The 19986-nt window shown below is 40.3% G+C and overlaps 1 protein-coding gene and 1 long non-coding RNA gene across 10 annotated transcripts in view; one reads left to right on the plus strand and one right to left on the minus strand.

The window, feature by feature from the left end:
• Nucleotides 1-19986, minus strand: part of MICAL2 (microtubule associated monooxygenase, calponin and LIM domain containing 2) — a 336247-nt gene that overhangs the window by 72463 nt on the left and 243798 nt on the right. For all 8 annotated transcript variants that reach the window (XM_075325683.1, XM_075325690.1, XM_075325688.1 and 5 more), the window contains one exon: nt 2099-2270. In XM_075325683.1, coding sequence (XP_075181798.1) covers nt 2099-2270 — 172 coding nt within the window. The remainder of the gene's footprint in view (nt 1-2098; nt 2271-19986) is intronic.
• Nucleotides 11488-18738, plus strand: LOC142254571 (uncharacterized). 2 transcript variants are annotated; one of them, XR_012727258.1, is made up of 5 exons: nt 11488-11618; nt 12821-12953; nt 17391-17470; nt 17543-17726; nt 18177-18738. It is a non-coding gene; the product is annotated as an uncharacterized LOC142254571 (long non-coding RNA). The 2 variants fall into 2 exon arrangements; XR_012727259.1 differs by lacking the exon at nt 12821-12953.

Below are 19986 nucleotides of genomic sequence, written 5' to 3' on the forward strand. Positions count from 1 at the left end.
TTTCTAACTTCAATTAAACCTTTTACCCCCCCCCCCAATTCCAAATCTATGCAGAACCTTTTTCCTTCTGCTATCTCTAACACTGAGAGACCTAAGGGGGAAAGCAGAGCAAGGAGGTCAGGAGCAGGAGCCCTGATGGATTTCTAACAGTTTTGCAAAAGTCCTGGGCTAGATAAAATACTTAGACACTTTTCAGCAAGATGGTACACTTTTTTTTATTGAAGACTATGTAAAAAGTTGCTTAATTTTTAATATTTGGGAAGCAAATGATAAAATATGATTGTTTGTAAGATCTTAAAAAAAAATCTACTTGAGACGTACTGTTCTCTTGTTAAAATTTTAGTAAAACTTGTCACAAAGATTTTCAAGAGTCTTGTTATATTTTAAGCGCCATGTAAAAAAAAAACAACAAAATTAGGCATATTATTAAAGAACACCTTCATCCCAAATTCCTTGTTAGGTTTAAAAGTCCCTTAACAATCTATCCATAACAGCTTGTTGTACATTTATAGATGCACGATATACAACGCTGGCAAAAATTAAGAGACCACTGCAAAATTGTCAGTTTTTCTGATTTTTCTGTTTATAGGTATATTTGTGGCACAAAAATGTAAGCAGTTCTTCTTTGTTTGATGGCTTGTGACTATCCTTCTTCCTCTTGATTACATTCCAGAGGTTTTCAATGGGGTTCAGGTCTGGAGATTGGGCTGGCCATGACAGGGTTTTGATGTGGTGGTCCTTCATCCACACATTGATTGACCTAGCTGTGTGGTGTGGGGCATTGTCCTGCTGGAAAAAAACAGTCCTCAGAGTTGGGGAGCATTGCCTGAGCAGAAAGAAGCAACTGTTTTTCCAGGATAACCTTGTATGAGACTTGATTCATATGTCCTTTGAAATATTTAATCTACCCAATTGGACCATAGAGGACTGGAGTGAGGTAATTTTCTCTGATAAGTCTAATTTTCAGCTTTGCCGAATACCTGGTCGTCTAATGGTTAGACGGAGACCTGGAGAGGCGTACAAGCCACAGTGTCTGTGAAATTTGGTGGAGGATCGGTAATGATCTGGGGATGCTTCAGCAAGGCAGGAATTGAGAAGATTAAACTTTGCGAAGGACGTATGAATCAAGCCGCATACAAGGTTATCCTGTAAAAACAGTTGCTTCCTTCTGCTCAGGCAATGTTCCCCAACTCTGAGGAATGTTTTTCCAGCTGGACAATGCGCCATGCCACACAGCTAGGCCAATCAATGTGTGGATGGAGGACCACCACATCAAAACCCTGTCATGGCCAGCCCAATCTCCAGACCTGAACCCCATTGAAAACCTCTGGAATGTAATCAAGAGGAAGATGGATAGTCACAAGCCATCAAACAAAGAAGAACTGCTTACATTTTTGCACCAGGAGTGGCATAAGATCACCGAAAAGCAGTGTGACAGACTGGTGGAAAGCAGCCTTGACGCATGAAAGCTGTGACTAAACATCACGGTTATTCCACAAAATATTGATTTCTGAATCTTCCTGAGATAAAACATTATTAGTATTGTTGTTTCTAAATGATTATGAACTTGTTTTCTTATTATTTGAGGTCTGAAAGCACTGTGCATTTTTTCGCTATTTTGACCATTTCTCATTTTCAGAAAATAAATACAAAATGTATTGCTTGGAAATTCGGATACGTTGTCAGTAGCTTATAGAATAAAAGAACAATTTACATTTTACTCAAAAATATAAAGAGAAAAATCAGAAAAACTGACAATTTTGCAGTGGTCTCTTATTTTTTGCCAGAACTCCCCAAAAATTCTTTTAATTCTTTTAATTTGGCATTTGATAATCCAAATATGTTGGTAGAGCTTTGCTTCAAGATTAATTAGGATTTCACAAAGCCTCAAGTTGCAGACCGATACCAAAAATACTCCTCTGATTAAATAAAGCAGTGATCAGAGTAAATGAAATGTTTCCTTGCTTTTTCTACTATTAATCTTATATTATTTATACTTTTCTATAAATAACAAAGTAAAACTTTAGGATCTGGTCCCCTTATGTAAAATAAATTAATAACTCCAGTCGAGCAGGTGAAAAGTCTCCCAGAAAGTCACCTGCTCTCGTCGCTCCCCACCATGACACACACGGCCATGAGGTTATTATCTGCTGTCTCCTCTTCTGGTCCAACTCTGACAGATTTCCACTCCGTAGATAGCGACGAATTTCTTCTCTTGAATATTTTAAATATTGAATCACTACGAGATTTCTTTGGTGAAGAAGGTTCATCTGCAGATTCATAACCAAAGGAGATTGTAAAAGAATGTACAAGAATATAACTACTATAATACTGCCCCTATGTACAAGAATATAACTACTATAATACTGTCCTCTATGTACAAGAATATAACTACTATAATACTGTCCTCTATGTACAAGAATATAACTACCATAATACTGCCCCTATGTACAAGAATATAACTACTATAACACTGCCCCTATGTACAAGAATATAACTACTATAATACTGCACCTATGTACAAGAATATAACTACTATAATACTGTCCTCTATGTACAAGAATATAACTACTATAATACTGTCCTCTATGTACAAGAATATAACTACCATAATACTGCCCCTATGTACAAGAATATAACTACTATAATGCTGCCCTCTATGTACAAGAATATAACTACTATAATACTGCCCCTATGTACAAGAATATAACTACTATAATACTGCCCCTATGTACAAGAATATAACTACTATAATACTGCCCCCTATGTACAAGAATATAACTACTATAATACTGCCCCTATGTACAAGAATATATCTACTATAATACTGCCTCCTATGTACAAGAATATAACTACTATAATACAGCCCCTATGTACAGGAATATAACTACTATAAGGGTGCTTTCACACATCCGGATTTTTGCTCTGCGGCACAATACGGCGTTCTGCAGAAAAACCGCAACCGGCTTTTGTAACGCCGGTTGCGGTTTTTTTTTGCATAGACTTACATTAGTGCCGTATTGTGCCGCACGGGCTTGCGTTCGGTCCGGTTTTGGCCGCATGCGGCAGATTTAGCCGATGCGGCGGCCGGATCGAACGTCCCCTGCAACGTTTTTTGCTCCGGCAAAAAACACCGCATCGCGCCGCATCCGGCCGCTGCGGCGCATTTTTCAATGCATGCCTATGGAGGCCGGATGCGGCGCGATGCGGAAAAAAACGCATCCGGTCGCCGCATGCGGTTTTTTCCACTGCGCATGCTCAGTAGCATGCCGCAACCGGAAAAAAACGGACGGGCCGCATGTAAAAACTTATGCAAAGGATGCAGTGTTTTCGCCGCATCCGTTGCATAGTTTTCACAGCCGGAATGAGCCGCAGGGCTCAAACCGGATGTGTGAAAGTAGCCTAATACTGCTCCTATATACAAGAATATAACTATTATAATACTGCCCCTATGTACAAGAATATAACCTCTATAATACTGCCCCCTATGTATAAGAATATACGTACTATAATACTGCTCCTATGTACAAGAATATAACTACTATAATACTGCCCCTATGTACAAGAATATAACTACTATAATACTGCCCCCTACGTACAATAATATAACTACTATAATACTGCCCCTATATACAAGAATTTAACTACTATAATACTGCCCCTATGTACAAGAATATAACTACTATAATACTGCCCCTATGTACAAGAATATAACTACTATAGTACTGCCCCCTATGTACAAGAATATAATACTGCCCCTATGTGCATGAAGATAACTGCTATAATACTGCCCCCAATGTACAATAATATAGCTGCTATAATACTGACCCCTATGCACAAGAATATAACTACTATAATACTGCCCCCTATGTACAAGAATATAACTACTATAATACAGCCCCTATGTACAGGAATATAACTACTATAATACTGCTCTTATATACATGAATATAACTACTATAATACTGCCCCTATGTACAAGAATATAACCTCTATAATACTGCCCCCTATGTATAAGAATATAACTAAAATAGTGCTGAAATGTACAAGTGTATATCTACTATAAAACTGTCCTCTATGTACAGGAATATAACTGATATAACACTGCCTTCTATATATGGATCTTAAAACTGGAAATGCTCTTCAGTGATAAATTAGGCTCAATCATACACATAGCATTATCTCTTCTCTGGTGTCAGGTTGATTCTTTTGAGTAACATAATATTTTAATAAGACTTTGTTAAATCATCAGCACATGAAAAGAAATACAAGATTCCAAGGCCGGACAGTGTGCACAATCCAACAGGGTTCATATTAAGCTATTCCTGTACGGTGATAATCCTGCCATGATGCTTCTCTGGTTGTGCATCACGCTTTAAATTGGTATATTGTCACTGTGATTTTTTATGGATTCTTGAGTTTCTTCCAACCCAAAGTTGGCGCCTGGTAATTTCAGATGATAGTAACATACAGTACCCAGATAAATAATTAGTGCAGTACCCAGATAACTAGTGCATAGCATGCCCGGAAAAAAAGTGTCATATACAGATCCTAAAGAAATAGTAAATGCAGTGCCCAGATAAATAGTGTATACTATGCCCAGATAAACGGTGCCAAATATATATTCTAATGAAAATAAATGCAGTGCCCAGATAAATAGTGTATACTATGCCCAGATAAACGGTGCCAAATATATATTCTAATGAAAATAAATGCAGTGCCCAGATAAATAGTGTATACCATGCCCAGATAAACAGTGGCATATATAGATCATAGAAATAATAATAATAGCAGTGCCCAGATAAATAATAAATGCACTGCTCAGATAAATAGTGAATAACATGCTCAGATAAACAGTGCCTCATATAGATCTTAAAGAATTAATAAATGCAATGCCCAGATAAACAGTGCTCAACGAGGCCAAACAGTGCCATTTACTATCTAGATAAATAATACAAGCCGTTTCCACATAAATAGTGGATAAGAATTTTTGAATTTCCAAAATGGCTGCAATGAAACAAAGATTGAAAAATTTAAAGGGGTGTGAATACTTTCCATACGCACTGTAGGAAAAACTAAAATGAGTGATTTCAGGCTCCTGCTTGTTCACTCCAATTCTGTACTCCAGTTCTGCCACCAGGTGGCAGCAAACCACCTGAAATCCTCTTATAATGCTAAATCTGTAATTGAAGGCTAATAAGCACTAGACTGACCTCTGCTATTCTTCCTGTAAATATATAAATAAAGTAACAAACAGGTATTTACATCTTACTATTGAAATGTACGCTCTTCAATCAGTGCCAAAAGGAAGAATAGTAATGCACCAGTTATCGATCTGTCCACTATCATTTCCAGGAGGTGTAACAGAGGAACGTCATCATTCAGCATCAAAAGAAAAAAACGTTTCAGAATTTGTATTTGATGGGAAATATAAGTACACCCTACAGAAGAATCACTAATTTAGGAAAAGGGTGTTGGGATTTTTCAGCTGATAAATTGTGATATTGCTGATCCAGAGTCACCAGCGCCGTATAATGTGTTGTGTGTTAATTACATAAAACAGATAAATCAGCATTTAACCCTTTCTCCCCATAATCCAGGAGGGTTGTCTCCCCATAAAGAAGAGGTGGTCAGAAGACACATTGCTCTGATTGCAGACTGTCACACGCCGTGCAAGGATAGGGGCTGTGTAACAGATGGGAGATAATCAGAATTCTAATTGTCAGTAGGGAAGAATAACAGGAACTGGGATCCCCTATAAGTTCTGGATCATTGAGCCCCTCTAATATATGTACAATATTACCATAGGTTACTAGTATACAGAGGGTCTGACATGGTCTCTGTATATAGGGGGTTCGGGTCTGAATAAATGGGGTCTACTATGTGATCTGAATAATTACAGATTTACTGTGTAGTTTGTATTTGTTTGCTGGGCCTTGTATGTGGGTTGCCTTCATTTTCTAATGTGATGAAGGGGGTCATAGGCACTTCTATAAGAGGAATCTGTGAACAGGTATTTGTTATTTAATCTGAGAGCAGAACGCCTGATTCCAGGGATGTGTTACTACAATCAGTGTTTTATTAGCAGGAGATTATCACTAGATGACTAGGTGTGATGTGTACAGCTGTCAGGCTACTTTGTGTAACCCTGCCCCTCCACTACTGATTGGCAGAGTAAACAGTAAGCTGCCAATCAGGCGTGTGGGCGGGGTTATATACAGGTTAGCCTTCTGAGCTCTGCTACATCAACAACATCCAAAACTGTACCAATCAGTCCAGGAAGCGACACATCCCTGGAATCAGGCTCTCAGTTTCTACGTTATGCTTTTGTTATGCCCACTAAAGTGCACATATTGTAAAAAACCTAAAATCATGTGTTCTTTAAAACTACTACTCCAGAGTCTCCTGGTTCTTGCACAGACTAGAAGTCCCAGCTGACTCGCCCGGTTCCTGCACAGACTAGAAGTCCCAGCTGACTCACGCGATTCTTGCACAGACTAGAAGTGCCAGCTGACTCGCCCGATTCCTGCACAGACTAGAAGTCCCAGCTGACTCGCCCGGTTCCTGCACAGACTAGAAGTCCTAGCTGACTCGCTCGGTTCCTGCCCAGACTAGAAGTCCCAGCTGACTCGCTCGGTTCCTGCCCAGACTAGAAGTCCCAGCTGATTCACTCGGTTCCTGCACAGACTAGAAGTCCTAGCTGACTCGCCTGGTTCCTGCATAGACTAGAAGTCCTAGCTGACTCGCTCGGTTTCTGCACAGACTAGAAGTCCCAGCTGACTCACTTGGTTCCTGCACAGACTAGAAGTCCCAGCTGACTCCCTCGGTTCCTGCACAGACTAGAAGTCCTAGCTGACTCGCCCAGTTCCTGCACAGACTAGAAGTCCTAGCTGACTCGCCCGGTTCCTGCACAGACTAGAAGTCCTAGCTGACTCGCCCGGTTCCTGCACAGACTAGAAGTCCTAGCTGACTCGCCCGGTTCCTGCACAGACTAGAAGTCCTAGCTGACTCTCCCTGCTTCCTGCACAGACTAGAAGTCCCAGCTGACTCGCCCGCTTCCTGCACAGACTAGAAGACCCAGCTGACTCGCCCGATTCTTGCACAGACTAGAAGTCCCAGATGACTTGCCTGGTTCTTGCAGACTAGAAGTCCCATCTGTACAGTCCCTAAAGGCCCCTCCGCAGACTGAAACAAAACTAACTGGATGACTCAGATGACCACTCAAACCTTTGCTTTCCAAACAGCTATCTAGGGTTTCATGTACTTTCTTAAGAATCCGGGGGAAGGTGCAGAGTAAAATTAGGTAAACCAAAAGTTATAATCTGCCAGGAGAAACAGTAGGCTATAGTTCCAAGCAGTATATCACCAGCGAGAAATGGAAGCCCAGGGAAGCTTTAAATAGTTACATTAGTGCTAGAGTGGACTAAATTACAGCATAGGAAACACTTGTTGGAAGAAAGGCAATGAACACACAAGGTGTCCACACAGAGACAAAGTGTTCAGAACCAGGAAAGTGAACAAACCTGACTGTGGCTCAGTGGAGAGGAAAACAGACCACAGGACGCAGCTGGATCAAATCAGAGGCATTCACGTTCATATCATAGCATTTCTGTATGCAAGGTGTCGATTCGTATTGAATTGATGATGCCCTACAACTTTGTAATTCACTTTTTTTCTCTATCTCGTTCCATTTTCAAGATAAAAATGCTAGCTCTCTTGTTTTCCACCAGGTGGCGCTATAGGTGGTTTCATTGCATAGCGCATGGCTACTTTATTATACATAGACACCACTTCTATGCCTATAGGTGCCGCTGTTCTCAAGTTAAGGGCGGTGGACACACTGTATATCCCAATTGGCTCAGGTGGTGCAGAATTAAAACCTAGGATCTAATGGTCAGTAGGGGGCGCTATTATAATACAGCAGGGTCCTTAGTCAATGGACTGGTACCAATTCATTTTTGTATCTGCTGACCATGTAGCGATAATAAGCTCACAGAGGAGCGAGGTGCCCCGATGTCGGCCGCACAACCTCGCTCCTCGCAGGCTGGTGTTAATCCTGACATGCTGCACTGGGAACAGGACATTCCTTCCAAGAAACCAGTGACAGCCAAGAGGCCGGTAATCACTTGAGTCCCACGTGTTGATGAGAGGGGACGGCGCAGTCATCATTTGGACCTCGCATCTCCCCTTTCATCAAAACAAAATACTGGACACAAATCAGAACTATTTTTGAGCTGAGCATCTGTCACAATGTAGCAGCCCGTTATTAATGATTTCATGAACAAGATGCAAAATGTACAAAAGGAAAACTGTTTTTACATCTTGTGTTTTTCGGGTCAATAAGACAAATGAAATCACAAGTGTCTATGGTAGAACGACGTCTAACAAAACTCCCTATTCATGGCTGATGTGCGAGAAATCACATTATCCGTGGATGACTCCGCTCTCTTTACTTTGTTTGTTCTGCTGCAACGTTCTTTCTTTAGATATTTTCAGCTTTCTCTTCTGGGAGAACTGACTGAATATGGGTCAGTATAGGGATGGGGGGGGGGGGTCAGTGATGGGGGGCCCCATATGGATATTCTGTCTTCTGGGAGAACTGAACGAATATAGGTCAGTATAGGAGTGTGGGGTCAGTGATGGGGGCTCCATATGGATATTCTGTCTTCTGGGAGAACTGGCTGAATATGGGTCAGTATAGGGGTGGTGGGGTCAGTGATGGGGGGATCCATATGAATATTCTCTGTTCTGGGAGAACTGACTGAATATGGGTCAGTAGAGGGGCGTGGGGTCAGTGATGGGGGGCTCCATATGGATATACTCTCCCCTGGGAGAACTGGCTGAATATGGGTCAGTATAGGGGTGTGGGGTCAGTGATGGGGGGCTCCATATGGATATTCTCTCTTCTGGGAGAACTGGCTGAATATAGGTCAGTCTAGGGGTGTGGGGTCAGTGATGGGAGGCCCCATATGGATATTCTCTCCTCTGGGAGAACTGGCTGAATATGGGTCAGTATAGGGGTGTGGGGTCAGTGATGGGGGGCTCCATATGGATATTCTCTCTTCTGGGAGAACTGGCTGAATATAGGTCAGTATAGGGGTGTGGGGTCAGTGATGGAAGTCCCCATATGGATATACTCTCCTCTGGAAGAACTGGCTGAATAGGGGTCAGTATAGGGGTGTGGGGTCAGTGATGGGGGCTCCATATGGATATACTCTCCTCTGGGAGAACTGGCTGAATAGGGGTCAGTATAGGGGTGTGGGGTCAGTTATGGGGGCTCCATATGGATATGCTCTCCTCTGGGAGAACTGGCTGAATATAGGTCAGTATAGGGGTGTGGGGTCAGTGATGGGGGGGCTCCATATGGATATACTCTCCTCTTGGAGATCTGACTGAATATAGGTCAGTATAGGGGTGTGGGGTCAGTAATGGGGGGGCACATATGGATATACTCTCCTCTGGGAGATCTGACTGAATATAGGTCAGTATAGGGGTGTGGGATCAGTGATGGGGGCCCCATATGGATATTCTCTCCTGGGAGAACTGGCTGAATATGGGTCAGTATAGGGGTGTGGGGTCACTAATGGAGGTCCACATATGGATATACTCTCATCTGGGAGAACTGAGTGAATATAGGTCAGTCTAGGGGTGTAGGGTCAGTGATGGGGGTCCCATATAGATATACTCTCCCCTGGGAGAACTGGCTGAATTTGGGTCAGTATAGGGGTGTGGGGTCAGTATTGATATTCTCTCTTCTGGGAGAACTGGCTGAATATGGGTCAGTATATAGGTGTGGGGTCAGTGATGGGGGCTTCATATGGATATACTCTCCTCTGGGAAAACTGGCTGAATTTGGGTCAGTATAGGGGTGTGGTTGTCAGTGATGGGGGCTCCATATGGATATACTCTCCTCTGGGAGAACTGACAGAATATGGGTCAGTATAGGGGTGTGGTTGTCAGTGATGGGGGACTTCATATGCATTTAAAGATTTAAAAAAAGATTTAAAAGATATTTTCTCTTCTGGGAGAACTGACTGAATATAGATTAATATAGGGGCGTGGGGTCAGTAATGGGGGCTTCATATAGATATTTCCCCCATGTGCTGATAGCAGTCACTGGTATACAGTATATACGATGTCTGAATATGGTCATCACTGTGTAATGAAGAACCTTCCTATAAACACTGCGCTTCAGCTGCTTCTCCTATTTGTTTGTAAATAGAACCATTAATTTGTAAATACTGGTGGATATAAAATGTTGTTGTTCTAATGTTTTTGAAAGCTAAATGTCTGTGACAGCCAAAACCAGACGCTCCTGAGCATCAATACAAAATCTGAAAAAAGGGCCCAGGACATAAGTGAATCTGCTGCCTGTGCGCCCCATATTGTACACTTATGGGGTTTGTTACAATTGTATCCACTTCACACAATCCTTTGTCACCAGAACACATCAGAAGTACAAACCTCTCTCTGGTGTTTGATACAATGTTTCAATGCAGTTGAAATATATCAGTCTGGGTACAGCTTTATAACAAACCCACAGCTGGAGATCTGTATTTGTTGGCAAACTGCATTACCATTCATTGACAGCAAGCAGAAATCTTGAACAATAAAAGTCAAAGTATAAGTTTGCACAACTTTTCATCTCCCAGGGATTTTACTGTATATTTCCTTTCTTTCTACAAGTTGCACATGAATTAATAATATTGCAGGAGGAGCCATTAACCATTCCAGTGAGATGTAGCATGAATGATGGGAATAGTAGTACTTCTGAATATAATCACCAATGGCTTCACCATCATGCTGTACTGGCTTTGCATCCTTCACCACTAATGGATCTGACTCTAATTTAGATTTTCCATATTTTAATTGGGATTATAAGATTTAAATCTTGTGATGTACTTGTATAGGTGAATTCAACCTATTGCTCTCTGTTATCAGACATTTTTCTTTTTTCCTTCATCTGTTGTCAGATTGGTTAACTTTTTTGTTACGAAAGTGGTCAGATGCATTAGATCAATGGTGAATTGAATTAAAAGAAATGTGGGTTTTTAAATTTTTAGTTTTAAAATGCTTCAATATGACATCTTCTATCTGTAAGTGACCAGTGTATGCGGCGGAACATTCTTCAATTCATCGTTTTATTTCCTCATATGATGTTTTGAAACTTTGCAAATTCTTTACTTTTTTCTTGCATCTTCCATGTTTTTTTTTTCTCTAGTCACATCCAAAGCTGTATTTACGGTGACCATGAAGCAGTAATGAGAGATTCCCAGCGCTGTGATACAAAGTGTACCCAATCTGCTGAGTTCTAAATGCAGCTTTAGTAGTGAATGGAGAAAAAGACACAATAAAAAGTAATGCAAGTATTGGTAAAGTTAGTGGAGGTGATGGATTCCTAGGAGTTGCATTGTCCAGTTCTGCATTTTACCGTCTGATTTCTGATAATAACCTCTCCGTATGGCAGGGCGTGACTGTTTGTACTGGTATAGAAAGATCAACAATGGCGCGGACTCCAGTTCACATGTGCAGAACTGGTTGCACTGGTTCCTGTTGGGTGCAGGATTTTCCAGGACTGGACAACAATCCAGGAGAAGCGGCTGCAGCTCCAGCGACAGGTGATCAATATATTCAGGATCAATAGAATATATAGGTGATTATATAGGGTGCGCTTTTTTGGAGATTATATAGCTTATAGTGAACTACTACTCCCAGCATGCTAGGATTTGTAAATCAATGGCATAAGAGATAATATAGTAAGAATAATACATTGTTTAATATACGAGGAGTAAATATAAGTAAGATATCTGGGACTTGTAGTTCTTCAGTAATTAATGTGAATGGCTAGACTGACGACAAAGGTGAGTAGTGATTACAATAATTATATGTGCTGTGGAAACTGATCTGTGCTTTATTTTTGTCCTCGGGGCAGATCTTCATGTGTCCTGTCATGTCTGTCATTATAGTAATGTGTCGCTGTAAGGGACAGTCTATTAAACTGCTGTATCTAAGCCTAGCATGTATGAGATTGGCTGATGTATCTAATCTGTATGATACTAGTGGCTTAGCTGCTATATCTAAGCCGCCTATTATGCATGATACTGCCCTTTGAGACCAATCGATTATAATCATATGTGAAACTCTCTGCTGTACCTTAACCTGCCTTGCATAACAATGTTTACTGAGCTAGTGTATCTGAGCCTAAAAAGTGTGATACTGTCTGCTGAGCTGATGTATCTAAGCACAAAATGTACGATGCTCACTGCTGATCTTGTGTATCAAAGCCTAATGTGTGATACTGTCTGCTGAGCCGATGTATCTAAGCACAAAATGTACGATGCTCACTGCTGATCTTGTGTATCAAAGCCTAATGTGTGATACTGTCTGCAGAGATTATATATGTTATACTGCCTAAGATAATATATTTAGGGATATCATGATTGTTTGTCTGCAAAGCCACTGTATCTAAGCCTGTCATGTGTGATACTGCTTGTTAAGCCACCACTTTATCTAAACTTGTGTGAGTGTCTTTTGAAATATTATATTTAAGACTATCGTGAAATATTTGCTTCACTGCTGTATCTCAGCCTATCCTAGGTGATCCTGTCGACTGAGAAACTGTATCTAAGCTGATAATGTGCGATACCGTCTACAGAGCCACTGTATCTAAGCCTATCATGTGTGATACTGTCTATAGAGCCATTGTATCTAAGCCTATCATGTGTGATACTATCTACAGAGCCACTGCATCTAAGCCTATCATGTGTGATGTCTTCAGAGCCACAGTATCTAAGCCTATCATGTGTGATACTGTCTACAGAGCCACTGTATCTAAAATGATCACATCCTGCCTGAAGAGTCAGAGTATCTCCTGAGCAGCATGTATCTGAGCTCGGCACATCCAGTTATTGTCCTGCACCGACCCTTGGATACGTCAGGTTTTTCTATATCTGGTGAGCCATTAGGGAGTCGTACATCAGGTCTGTTTTATAGGAGGATGTACCGACCCCGAATAATTCCAACTCTATAAAACAGAAGGTCACATACTTATTCTAGATACTGCGCCGAATGTCAAACATGTCATCGGTCGGGGACTGAGATTCTTGGAATTTTGTCACAATTTAAGATACATGGGCTCCAGCCACTTATATAATTCATATATATATATATATATATATATATATATATATATATATATATATATATATATATACACAGTGTGTCCACCCATATCCTGTCCACCGCAATTAACTTGAACAGCAGCAGTTATAGGCATAGAAGTGGTGTCTAGGTATAGTAAAGTATCCATTCACTACGCAATGAAACTACCTATAGCGCCACCTGGTGGAAAACAATGGAGTTAGCATTTTTATCTTGAAAACGGAACGATAGAGAAAAAGAGTGAATTAAAAAATTGTAGGGCATCATCAATTCAATATGAATCGACACCTTGCATACAGAAATGCTATGATATGAACCCCATGACACCCCCTCCCCCCCAAAAACATTGAATGCTGGTCACGCATATGGCGCTCATTTAACTTTGATGCTCAAAGTGGCCCCCGTCAGCTGCAATGTACATCTGGCCTCTGCACAGCATACTGTATCTTGCTGCACGTTGTGCAATATGGTAGGTGACTCGTTTGCACTAGCATCTGTGAAACGTCGTCGTAGGTCCTGCAATGTTGGTGGAGGGGTCGCATACACCTGCTGTTTGATGTGACCTCACAGAAAGAAGTCTAATGGGGTCAGGTCAGGTGAGCGTGGAGGCCACTCCACACAGCCACCATACCCAATGACTTGTAGGAAGGTCTCCATGAGGTATCGCTTCACGTCCGCAGCCTTGTGAGTGTTACACGTTCTAATAATAGCATTTCTGTATGCAAAGTGTCGATTCGTATTGAATTGATGATGCCCTACAACTTTGTAATTCACTTTTCTTCTCTATCTCGTTCCGTTTTCTAGATAAAAATGCTAACTCCGTTGTTTTCCACCAGGTGGTGCTATAGTTGGCTTCATTGAATAGCGCATGGCTACTTTACTATACCTAGACACCACTTCTATGCCTATAGCTGGCGCCGTTCTCAAGTTAATGGCGTTGGACAGGATATGGGTGGACACACTGTATATACAGTATATAAAATACACATACACTGCACTGTGCAAAATTTAGGCAGGTTGCTACAAAGTAACAATGCTTTAAATAATAAAAGTGTTAACAGTTTATTGTTTAAAAAATTAACAAAATGTAAAGTGATTGAACAAAAAATAAATCAAAATCAATATTTGGTGACCACCATTGCACCTTCATCAGTTCTTGTAGGTACTTGTCACTTGCACAGTTTTTTTAAGGAACTAGCTCCATACATCTTGGAGAAATAACCTCCGATCTTCCATATGAGGCTTCTACACTTTGTGTAAACCTAAACATTTGATACTTTGATGCTGTTTTGAAGGCAAATTGCTGACAACGCCAAATATTGATCTAATTTAGATTTTTATTTTGCTCAATCACTTTGCATATTTTTCAATCAATAAGAGTAATTAAATAACACTTCTATTTTTTTTAACCATTCTTCAGGAACCTGCCTTGGACTAGTCATCTGATGAATTTTCAAATATTGAAGTGTATTATTAAAAGTCAATAAAGCTGCCGGACTGTGTTTCATGCTGCCCATGGTTTCAACAGCATGAATACACTGTCAGGTTCCCTAAAATATCTGCTATGGTAGCATTATAATTGCAGAGGGTGAAATAAGTATTGAACACGTCACCAATTTTCTAAGCAAATATATTTGTAAATATACTATTGACATGAATTTCTCACCAGATGTCAATAACACCCAATCCAATCCACACAGGCAAATAAATCAAACCATAGATGTCCACAAATTTAGTGATGTGTAATAATGAAAAATGAGACAGAGAAAAAGTATTGAACAAGTTACTGAAGTGTATTTAATACTTTGTAGAAAACCTTTGTTGGTGATGAAGCTTGAATACACTTCCTGTATGTAGAAATAAGTCACCTGCATTGCTCAGGTGGGATTTTTGCCCATTCTTCCACACAAACACTCTTCACATCTTGCAGGTCCCAGCTCCTTCTATGAACTCTGAGCTTTAGTTCCTTCCATACATTTTCTATTGGATTCAGCTCCGGTGATCGGCTCGGCCATTCTAGCAGATTTATTTTCTTTCTCTGATGCCATATCAGAGTTTCCTTGGCTGTGTGTTTGGGATCATTGACTTGCTGATATGTCCACCCCCATTTCATCTTCATCATCCTGGTAGATGGCAGCAGATTTGTATCAGGAATGTCTCAGTACATTGTCTTATTCATCCTTCTTCAATTATATAAAGTTTGCCAGAGCCGTATGCCGAAAAACAGCCCCGCACCATGATGTTCCCACCTAGACACTTCACTGCTGTATTGTGTAAAGGTCTCCAAACATGGGGTGTATTATGGCATCCAAAGTGATCAGTTTTGGTCTCATCTGACCAGACTATATTCCAGTATTTCACAGACTTGTCTAAATGTTCTTCAGTAAACTTTAAGGCTATGTTCACACTAGAAAAATGATTTTTCTTAAGAAATTTCTTAAGAAATTTCTTAAGAGTGAAGGATTAGTGCACCTGCGTTAAAAAACGCATCAAAAACGCACCTGCGTTTTTGCCGCGTTTTCGGTGCGTTTTTGGTGCGTTTTCGGTGCGTTTTTGGTGCGTTTTTACCGCTGGTTGCTCCCTGCGTTATTGTGCCAATTATCTATGGCAAAAAACGCAGTTAGCTGCAGAAAAGAAGTGACATGCTCATTCTTTTTCTTAAGAAAATCTACTGAAAGAATTTTCTTAAGAAAAAAACGCAGTGTGTGCACAGCTAATTTTTTTTGCCATAGGTTTTGCTGGGGAATGTCTGCAGAAAGGTTACAAGAATTTCTCAAGAAATTTCTGCAGCAAAAACGGACCCAAAACGCAGGCAAAAAACGCAGTGTGTGAACACAGCCTAAACGTTCTTGAACCTGTTTTTTGTTTAGCAATGGAGTCTTGCATGGTGAGCGTGCATACAGGAGCGTGCATACAGGCCATGGAGGGTGTGTGCTTTACTTACTGTTTTCTATTAAACAATTATACCTGCTGATTCCAGGTCTTGCATTTCACAGGTGGTCCTTGTCCCTTGGTCAACTTTTCTGATAATTCTTTTCAATCATCTGTTTGAAATCTTGTGCGGAGTCGGTTTATGGTGAAATTATGTACTTCCCACTTCCAGATTATGGCCTCCCACAGTGCTCACTAGAACCTTTTAGTAGTTTAGAAATTCTTCTGTAACCATTGCCATCAGTTATTTTTGCAACAATAAGGTCTTGAAACAGCTCACTGGTTTTACTCATCATAAGGTGTTTCTTGTGTGGCACCTTTTAAAAAGCCATCAGTGGTAGGATTGCTGTATAATTACTAGGTGTCATGACTTTCCATGGCTTTTTGCACCTCCCTTTCTTCATATGTTCATATCTTCATATGTTCAATACTTTTTCCCTGTCATTTCTCATTATTATTACACATCACTTACGGTAATTTATGGACATCTGTGGTTTGATTTCTCGGCCTGTGTGAGTTGGATTGGTTGTTACCGACATCTGGTGAGCAATTCATGTTAATAGCACTTTTAGAAATATATTTATTTAGAAAATTGGTGACTTGTTCAATACTTATTTAACCCGGTGTGCATTGCCTCATCTATAATGGTTGACAAGTGCTTTCCAGTAATTTATTACAAAGTAGCTACATACAGGATTCATCATTTTATGCAAATATTTATTGGATTTTCTATCTATTTATCTATCGCTCTATCTATCCCTCTATATCTATGTCTCTCTCTATATCTGTCTCTATGTCTCTCTCTCTATCTCTCTCTCCCTCTATCTATCCCTCTATATCTCTCTCTATATCTCTCTCTCTATCTATCTATCTCTCTATCTATCCCTCTATCAATCCATCCCTCCCTCCCTCCCTCCCTCCCTCCCTCCCTCCCTCCATCCATCCATCCATCCATCCATCCATCCATCCATCCATCCATCCATCCATCCATCCATCCATCCGTATGGTCACTTGTGTATAGCAGATAACCTACCTTTACTTACCATGAGTGTGAAACATCACATCCACAGCTTTTACACATAAGCAGGAGAGACAGACCAAAACCACAGGCAGAAAAGAAAGCAGACACAGAGGAGCGCGGTATGGAGCAATTTGTGTTTGTTTGGTTCACTTTGCCTTCAATATCATTTCCAGATACATAGTAACAAAATCACAGCAAACATAGTATGCACAGGCTGACGAGCCACCACCTAGCAGGGTGTAACTCTTTTTCTTGGTTTCCCATTGAATGCACGCAGTCTTGAAGATGCAGCGGTCCCGGCTTTACCACCAACACCACGGCTCACATTCCACCCGGTCCATATATGAGATAGAACAGGTAGTGTCTCCATTACATGCCGCATGATAACTATATGCTGTACATTTCTCTATTATTGTGAATTTCTTTCAGGTAAACTGCAGAATTTTTGTGGATTCATTGAAAGGTAAATGTTCGCTAATTCACAAGAGGTATTCCAAAAAGAAGACAGAAGAAAATGACAAATGGCAATGATGACCATGAAAATCAGATTGGATCCTATAAGAAGCATCAGCATGAAGCAACAGAGGCAAATGTCACCGGATTATATAAAGAGGTATTATAAGAGTTTATTCTTGTACATAGGGGCAGTATTATAGTAGTTATATTCTTGTACATAGGGGCAGTATTATAGTAGTTATATTCTTGTACATAGGGGAAGTATTATAGTAGTTATATTCTTGTACATATGAGCAGTATTATAGTAGTTATATTCTTGTACATAAGAGCAGTATTATAGTAGTTATATTCTTGTACATAGGGGGCAGTATTATAGTACTTATTTTCTTGTACATAGGGGCAGTATTATAGTAGTTATATTCTTGTACATAGGAGCAGTATTATAGAAGTTATATACCTGTACATAGTGGACAGTGAAATATAGTAATATTTGAGGAGACGTAGAATATTAAATGTGTGGTTCTTTTTGAGTCATGATTGGAGGAACCATTTAGGAATTATCCTTCAACATATACTTAATATAAATTCTTAACTGCATTTTTTCCAGTGACGATGATATCTATAGTGACATGATCTGCCCTTAATACTCATATCACTTGATCTGCTTCTACAAAGTTTATTTTCTCCTGAGTTGCTGGGGACACAAGATCTGAAGATGTCAATTAAAGACCGCAGCTGGCCAAAACTGAAAGAGGATTCATGTCAGCCCGTCCAGCTGTGATGCTTTACACACCCAGCGTGATTACTGCAGAGGTATCGGGGTCCTGTTGTGGATTGGAAGAAACTCTGAATAAATCTGCTTTGTTGTTTTTTTTTCCTCCTGGAGAACATAAGATTGGTTGTTCTATGTGCTGTTTGCTGGAATCGGACATTTACATGCGAAGACCAAAGTGCAGGCTGGTTATTCTTTAACTTCTCTTCTGTCATATTGTGGATTCCCATAAACAAGGTTTATTGAACCTTTTACCTTAATTTTCAACATACTAAATTGTATCAAATACAAAAACAACATTCACCACCATCTATCTTTGCTATTTGGTTGAATTCATCAACGTCTTGTAGACATGTGTTGGTTGGGTGCATCAACGCCTTGAAGACATATGTTGGTTGGGTGCATTAACGTGTTGAAGACATGTGTTGGTTGGGTGCCTCAACGTTTTGAAGACATGTGTTGGTTGGGTGCATCAACGTCTCATAGACATGGGTTGGTTGGGTGCATCAATGTCTCGTAAACGTGTTGGTTGGGTGCATCAACGCCTTGAAGACATGTGTTGGTTGGGTGCATTAATGTCTTGAAGACATGTGTTGGTTGGGTGCCTCAACGTTTTGAAGACATGTGTTGGTTGGGTGCATCAACGTCTCATAGACATGGTTTAGTTGGGTGCATCAACGTCTCGTAAACATGTGTTGGTTGAGTGCATCAACGCCTTGAAGACATGTGTTGGTTGGGTGCATTAACGTCTTGAAGATATGTGTTGGTTGGGTACCTCAACGTTTTGAAGACATGTGTTGGTTGGGTGCATCAACGTCTCATAGACATGGGTTGGTTGGGTGCATCAACGTCTCGTAAGCATGTGTTGGTTGGGTGCATTAACGCCTTGAAGACATGTGTTGGTTGGGTGCATTAACATCTTGAAGACATGTGTTGGTTGGATGCATCAACGTCTCTTAGACATGTGTTGGTTGGAAGGATCAACGTCTTGTAGACATGTGTTGGTTGGGTGCATCAACGTCTTGAAGACATGTTAGTTGGATGCATCTACGTTTTTAAGACATGTATTGTTTAGATGCATCAACGTCTCGTAGACATGTGTTGGTTGGATGCATCAACATCTTGTAGAGTTGAGTTTTTGTCTGATTTTCTTCTACTGATTTAGTTTATAGTTTGGACATTTAAAAAAGGATATCATATAAATAAAACACATGGAAAGTGGAAATCAGGAGAATTTACCCAAAATAACCTAAAAATAGTCACTGTCATTTCAATAAACTTTGCACAAGTCATTAGTATTAGCGAATATCAGAAACTCTGGATACATTTAGCTTCTTTCTCCATTTATGAGCTACTTCTCCTAATTCCCCTGCATCCTGAACTCATCATTCACTCTGAAAAAAACAGGTAAACCCGTCTTGAATTAAAGAAGACAGTCTGCTATCACCTTGATGCGTTACTTTGCAGCTGACTTTTAAAGTCTGTCGACAGAGAAGAAGCAACGCGAGAAGCCGAATAGAAGAGGAACAAATACACAAAGCTGTAATGTAGCTTTCTAGTAAGTGTTTTATCTCACCACATTGCTGCATTCACAAACTGCTTAGTACTGGTATATACTCTTTTTGGTACTTGGTATATACCATAT

Source organism: Anomaloglossus baeobatrachus, chromosome 10, assembly GCF_048569485.1.
Source record: "Anomaloglossus baeobatrachus isolate aAnoBae1 chromosome 10, aAnoBae1.hap1, whole genome shotgun sequence".
Classification (NCBI taxonomy): Eukaryota; Metazoa; Chordata; class Amphibia; order Anura; family Aromobatidae; genus Anomaloglossus; species Anomaloglossus baeobatrachus.